The sequence below is a fragment of the Glycine max genome, chromosome 16 (assembly GCF_000004515.6).
Source record: "Glycine max cultivar Williams 82 chromosome 16, Glycine_max_v4.0, whole genome shotgun sequence".
NCBI classification, from domain to species: Eukaryota; Viridiplantae; Streptophyta; class Magnoliopsida; order Fabales; family Fabaceae; genus Glycine; species Glycine max.
The window spans coordinates 20,996,957-21,004,660 of NC_038252.2; the positions used below are offsets into that span (position 1 = coordinate 20,996,957).

The following is a 7,704-nucleotide window of genomic DNA, read 5'->3' on the forward strand; positions in this document are numbered from 1 at the left end:
AATATTGGGTGTAATATTTTTTAAACTTTAAGGAGTTGCATATATAATAACATATAAAGGAGTGTTCATGTAATATTTTGTGTAGAGATAAAACAAGCATGGATATTTTGTATAATGCGACAAAACATCAAGTGTCATTGTAATTTGCTTTATAAAAGAATGTGAAATATAAGATTGACAAAGATATTAATTTTAAAAAAATATAACGGAAACCATGCATTTAAATGCAAAATACTTGGCGGCTTCCATCCATAAAATTTATATATAACGAACCTACTTTTCCAATATTAAAGTTCAAAGTGGTTGGCATAAAGCAAAGTACAATATCATATTTGTTTAAATCAAATCAACACTATTTATTTACTACTATGGTAGAGAATAATAAGAAAAGTATCTTGCTGATTAACTAGTGACTTTATCCCATGGCATATTTCTCAGTCCATGATCGAGCAGTGGCCTCATACTTGGCTCTGTTAGTCTTGTACATTTGAGCAATCTCAGGCACCAGAGGATCATCTGGGTTAGGGTCTGTCAATAGAGAGCATATAGACAGAAGAACCTACAAAATTTTAACATTTTAAGTATCCATTATAACAAAATTAAATTAAATAAATTATTCTATTACCTTGGATATTGTCAGAGCAGCACTCCATTGCTCTTTTAGGATGTCAAGGCAGATACTTCCATTACTGTTGATGTTAGGGTGGAAAACCTTTGTGCGGAATGAAACCTTAACAAAATGATAACGAATGTCATACCAACCATTCCCACAAGGTGTAATTATTATGAGCAAACTCCAATGCAGTTGCTTATGTTGGTTAACGTTGGAGCAAATGAGTTCTTGCAAAAGTTGTTTATATATCCAACCACATAAATGAGAAAATTTGGTAGTAATTATCTCTACAATCTTTGAATATTCTCAATTCACCAACAAGCCATTTGTATGCATAACAATCTTAGGTTCAAGTTAAGAGATAACTAATAATGATTCAAAACATTACCAATAATAGAAAAATAAAAATAAAATAGAAGAGTCTACAAAAGAACCACCAATGGTCATGAGTAAATCACTAAATCAAATATATAACATCATAAGTTCACAACAAATTGTCCAATCAACTAAAGTTGAGAATGTATTGTGACTTTAAGGAGTTCCTCATTAATTTCAATACATCCATTAGTCCTTTACCAAACATAAGCTTGGATTTACTAAATTTTCCATTCACATTGCCTTATGCAGCAACATAAAGTGAAATTTACAATACTTCAATCCAAAATTCTAATCAAAGGATTCAATGAAGATATTGGTACCAAAAATATCATAGTTAACATAAAATAAAGTTGTCCTATAAAGTGTGTGCATAGATATAGTTAGACACGCGCATAAGTTTGAATAAAGTAAGACTTTTGTTTTACCTTGGGTGGTTTGAAAGGATAATCAGGAGGGAAGTGAATTGACACAATAAACACACCGCCAGCAAATGGGCTATCTACAGGACCCATAATTGTAGCTTGCCAATGGAACATGTCATTAACCACTGGGCCTGAACATAAAAAATTCAATTATTCATACACTGACTAAACAAAGAACAATCCAAAAGTTCTGATAGGTTTTAAGCAAACATAGAATCATTAGGGTTCCTATCCTCATGGAATCATTTTATTATTTTTACCAAACAAATAAATAAAAAAATCAACTACATTTGGGGTGCGCCCAACCTCTAAATTTCAAATCTTTCTATTTTACTAGTAGCAGAAGTGTCAAGGATCCACACACTATTGTTCATACATTTTCAATAAATTATTGTGATAACTAGCAACAAACAAATGTTCGATAGCAGTTAAAAGCTAAACTAATTTGTTCCACACTAACACGCCTATATATGCATACAGCCACATGTGTGTGTACACAACAAAGTAATAATCATAAAAAAAGTTTGTCAAACATTCAAAAGAAAATATAAAAATAAAATTAAAGGATGTAAACTCCATCACAACACAATATCAACTAACATTGTCTTATCCAAGGGTTTAAATTCTAGTTGCAGTTTTATTATGTTCCTTGATATTACTTTAAATTGCGAACAAATACAACCTCTACAATCACATTTGCGGTCGTTGCTGGCACCCAAAAGCCTAGACCTTGTTGCCGAAATTACAGCCGATGATCCTTTTTTAAGACCTCGGTGAAATCCGTGACCATGATTTCAACAACAAATCAAGGTTTTTGGGCCCATTGCAACCACAATTGTTGATCCCGACAAAACCACAACTAGACGATAACTACAATTGCAATTTAAAAACTTGGTCTATATATTTTGTTAGAAACAAATTTTTTCAATAAAACTACATTTTGAATTCTACAACATTTGTGTAAATTTTTAATTGCATAATAATTGAAGGTCAAGAAAAAGAGAGAAAGAGAGACTCAAAAAAGAACAAAGAACCATACCAGCACTACAAGACGCAGGGGGGTCTTTCTGCAAGTCCTTCAATTCTGTGTTGATTCGTTTCAAGGCCATGTGATCAACGTTGTTCACATTCACAATTAGATTTATTTATTTAAACACAAGCACACTTATATATGCATCAATGTTCAAGTATCTATGCACGTAAAGATATTATTATTATTATTATTATTAATGTTTATCAACATCAACATTAAAATAATTTCACACTCTATGTATCGTGTATATCATACATATGGCATGCGAAGGATTACAAAAATTAATAAAAATTGATGATGGGATCACATGATTTTTAATAAGAAGCAAAGAGGAGTGAAAGAGTTGTGTATATACATAGGATATGGGAAGTATTATGTAAAATTCACTTCAAGTTGATAGAGTCGTTGGATCAAAATTTTAATTTTATAATCACTGTTGATTTAATTTAATTATGTAAATTTTACAATAACCATCAGATTGAAATTTTAACTTCACAATAACTGTCAGATCGAAACATTTTGAAGGATTATTATGATTCTTAAAAACAATAATTTACTATTATTATTTTTTAATATGCTTAATTTAATATATGTATATTAATAATTTATGCACTTATTTAAAATATCTTATATCTATATATCTATGTAAATTACAATATATATATATATATATATATATATATATGTTTAATTTTTAATTCTTTAAAATACTTCAATTTAATTTTTTTACAAATAAAATTCTCTTTGTATTATAAAAATATAATATGTGAGAAAATGGTTTGATGAAAATAACTGTAAACATCTTATTAAATTTTGAATAAATTGTATTGATGTATATTTAATTTGATTACTTTTAAAGGTAATAATTTATACTAACTTTTCAAACTTCAAAATAAGAAAGATATATTTTTTATTTGTAAGAAGTAAAAAAAACAGTAGTATATTAAAAGCTTTTTCTGTTTCTTTTTTTCTTTTTTTCCTTTCAATGAATCAAGTACTCTTACATAATCATTCCTTATCAATACCGAATTAGATGCTATAAGTATTATCAAATCATTTAACCAATTAATTCATTTTGTTGATTTTGTAGGAAAAATATAATTCATTCAATATTTAAATTAATTCAATCAATAACGTATAAAATTGATTTAAATATTCTAAATTTTTTATAACATTTCAAAATTTAAATTTTACTAATAACATGAACTGACTCATTATTATCATAATGAAAACCATTATTCTCTCTTATATATTTTATATTCTTTCATGAAGTTTAAGAGTCAATTAACATGTCTAATTTTTTATTCTTTATCATGTTACTTTTGTATATATAAGAAATGAAGGATGATCATACTAAGAAATTTGAAAAACATATGCATTAAACCATTGCAATACATATGTAATATGTGAAATTAAAGTGGAGTCAAATGAAATTTGTATATGTCACTATTTTAAAGATACAAAACTTTAACTACTCACTTTTCATAGCTTTTTCTTTTTGCTTCATTTTGCTAATCAAGTATTGAGTATTAATATCTATATGAAAATATCTTCATAATATTCTTGAGTATATCTACATATAAACACAAACAATAAAAAACATCAAGATAATTAAGTTAAATTAATAATAAAAAAGATATCAAAACTTATGCTAACATTATCTTAATAATATTTTATTTCTTAATTTTCCCTATTTGTTGTCTTTCTATTTGCTCAGTATGTTTTTTTTTTTTTGCTTAATTAATATTCATCTCTCGTTTTGTTAATGTAGTTTGAGGTAATGAGAATGTCACTCAATCTGTTTTACTTAACTTCCTAGCAACATTGACACTTTATAATATGAGATAAAAATTCATTATCAAATGAATTTGACTAAGCATGTGAAGTGAGGATTGAGAACCAAAAACTACATAATAAATTATTTATATTTATATTTATATTTATATTTATTATTATTATTATTATTATTATTATTATTATATGTTTTCTCCACATAACTTTATGCATTTTTTCTTTTTCTTTTTTATTTTATTATTATGCTTATTTATGTTTTTATAATTATCGTTTTATTATTTCACATTTGTTTTTATTTCTTTTTTCTTTTCTGCTATAATATAAAAAAATGTGTATATTTTTTATCCTTTCTCATTTTTAGCAAAAAAAAATCAATAATTAATTTGGATTTTAATTTATATTTTGAACTTATAATATTTTTTTTAACATAACGCGAAGAGTCCTTATTATAGATGATATCTAGAGTAGTCGTAGGTTCACTTAAATGTCTTTGAAAATTATTTTCTCCGGGTATAAATATAACATTTTAAAAAATGACAATTAAATTGATGCAACAACCTCACCGGTATTTTAAAGTAAAAAATATATTAAATAATACACAATTTACAACACTGGCTATGTTTAATATATAAGTAATATACATATAAGATAAGAATAAAACAAATATTACTCTTTATATTTATGATATGTAATGAATAATTATTATTCTTTAATATCTAAATTTATATGAAAAAAATCCTAATGTCTCATAATTGATCGTTATGAAAAATATGTTATTATTATAATATGTGTAAAGTATTCAATAATAGAATAGTTACAATTATTAAATAACATTGTCTTTACAAATTCACTAAAAGTGAAAAAGTAACATATAATAATTAAAATGTAATATTATAACAAAATTAGGACTACATACAAACTCTAATAGATAAATAATAATTCTTATGTAGATATATGTTTTCTAACAATAATTAAATTAAAACATATGAAGTCTCAGATATATAAAAATTCTTATTGTTAAATAACCTTAAAAAGTAACAAGTAATGAAATTAGAATAAAAAGCAAGTAGTAGTAGTAATTAATAGTAAAAACTAATATCTTCAAAATGATTAAAATATCAATTTAAAATAAAATTTTATTTTTTCATAAAAGTATTTAAAAATATTAACTATAAACACGAAAAATTTAAGTGCATGAAAAGGTAGCATTTAAAATAACAAAGATAAATACTCAAATTTAAATAATTATCAATATATTGTTTTATATTTTTTTAATTTATTCATTTCATATAAGTATTATGCCATTATTATTACTTGGAGAAAGAACAATCAAAATAAATTTGAATAGATTTAATAATTTTTAAAAATTATCTCCTCAATTAAAAATATAATTATATTTAATACATTTAATAATTAATTTTATTAATATGCATATATATATATATATATATTATATAAATACTATATATATATATATATATATATATATATATATATATATATATATATATATATATAAAATTTAATCGAACCCGTAATGTTACACATGTTTAAAATCTAGTATAAAATTAAAATATATGGATATCGTAAAGGAAAAAATTATTAAGTAGTAGCATTTAAATTGATTAATTGTTATCCATATTTAAATTTTTTTACTTCACAAAAAAAGTTAATATATTTTTATGTCCCAAAATAAGCATAGCATTTAGGAAAAAATTGTTTCAAAATAAGTATCATGTTAGATACTACCATACACGTGGGTATAATATTAATTATTTTTTCATTGATACTCCTAATAAGTACTTCCTTCATCCCAAAATGACTACATTTTTTAGCTTTGAAAAAAATTTTAAATTGACTAATGTTCTCACTTTTCAATGAAATATTCAAATATCTATTCTAATTTTGTCCTATAATAAATAATGTTGATTTGAAAAACTTAATAATACATTTATTGAAAAAATAAGAGGAGAACAAGGATACTTTAGTAAAATTATTCCCTCATAAATGTCAATTATCTTGGAATACTTATTTTGAGTGTGAAAAAACCTTATACATTAGTCATTTTGGGATGAATAGAGTATCACTTTAATTTTTCATGGTAATATTAATATTAAGGTTAGTTATTCCAAGTTATTATTCCCTTTCATCTATTTATCAGTTTTTCTTTATCTATATAAAACAATCTACAACACACTTGTTTTTGGACAAAAAGAATAGTGAATAAGTATAATAAATATATTCTCTATCTCTATAATTGAAAATATATTCTTTATAATTGATATTATTAAAAACTATGAAATTAGGAGAAAATCATTAAATATAATATACGATTTATAAAATTTTATGATTCTTAAGAAATTCCTATCTAAAAGAAAATAAATTTTTAAAAATGTGCTAGAAAATGTATTTTAATATTTATTAAATTAATAATATTTAATTATTTATTACTTATAATTAATTAAGGAAATATGATCTAGATCACCTAATAATTTTTCCTCATAGATATTATAATCAATTCCAAGAATACAGTGGCACAAAAAATATATTTCAAGAATTGTTTTGATGGTCTAGGCAAAACTATCTAGGAAGGGGGTTGAATAGATGGCCTGGAAACTTTGAATCAATAAGCTTTGAATCAACAAGAACATGAGAAATCCTATCTCAGAAAACACAAACAAATCCTTGAAGCTTTGAATCAATAAGCTCTTGGTTGAACACAAGCCATGAGGTTGTCTTCAATAATCAATTTCAAGGACTTCAATGTTGTTGATCTTCATCATCAATCTTTGAAAACCCTTCTAATAACTTCCTCTCAATGAGTCATAAATTTAGAAATCATTTTGGAAGCATATGGGCTCAATACAAGATAAATGACAACACTTCTATAATTGGTTAAATCATTTTATACAAACCTGGGTTTTCAATGAAAAACAATGTAACCGATTACCGAAAACTTGTAATCGATTAAACCAATCTTACAAAACCATATATGAAAATCAGAAGCAATGTAATTAATTAACAAATAGTTATAATTGATTATTTTGATCAAAAATATACTTCCTATTCTATGAGAAGCAATGTAATCGATTAACACAATGTTGTAATTAGTTAATTCGCTATTTTTCTCTTAGAATGAGAAGTTAGCCTCTTTTAAATCAATCTTGACTTGTGTAATTGATTACACACTTGTTTTAATTGATTACCAAGTTCATAAATTGTTCAATGAACTTCTAATCTTTCAAAGATAACTAATCTAAACACAAAGGTGATAAACCAAAGCAAGATTAAGTAGTTCTAATCGCACATGCCTAGCTCTAAACAAACAATACAAGGCAACACCCATTAAATGTGTTTTGGCATGCAAAATATCAAAATCAAAACAAAATTTAAAGAGATAGATGAGTCTTCAATCTACATGTTTTAGTGCTCTTTCTTGTTGGTGTAAATTTAATACTACTCCA

General features: G+C 24.6%; 1 protein-coding gene across 2 annotated transcripts; it reads right to left on the reverse strand.

Moving 5' to 3' along the window:
• Window positions 1-415: 415 nt before the first annotated feature.
• Window positions 416-2,522, reverse strand: LOC100790317 (ubiquitin-conjugating enzyme E2-17 kDa). Of its 2 annotated transcripts, XM_003547794.3 has the most exons (5): window positions 2,441-2,522; window positions 1,822-1,848; window positions 1,417-1,544; window positions 626-730; window positions 416-559 (listed from the first exon to the last, which is right to left on the reverse strand). In XM_003547794.3, the coding sequence occupies exons 1-5, from the start codon at window positions 2,520-2,522 to the stop codon at window positions 416-418; spliced, it is 486 nt and encodes a 161-aa protein (XP_003547842.1). The 2 variants fall into 2 exon arrangements, with proteins under 2 accessions (XP_003547842.1, XP_003547841.1); XM_003547793.3 differs by lacking the exon at window positions 1,822-1,848 and having other exon boundaries at window positions 2,453-2,522.
• Window positions 2,523-7,704: the final 5,182 nt, after the last annotated feature.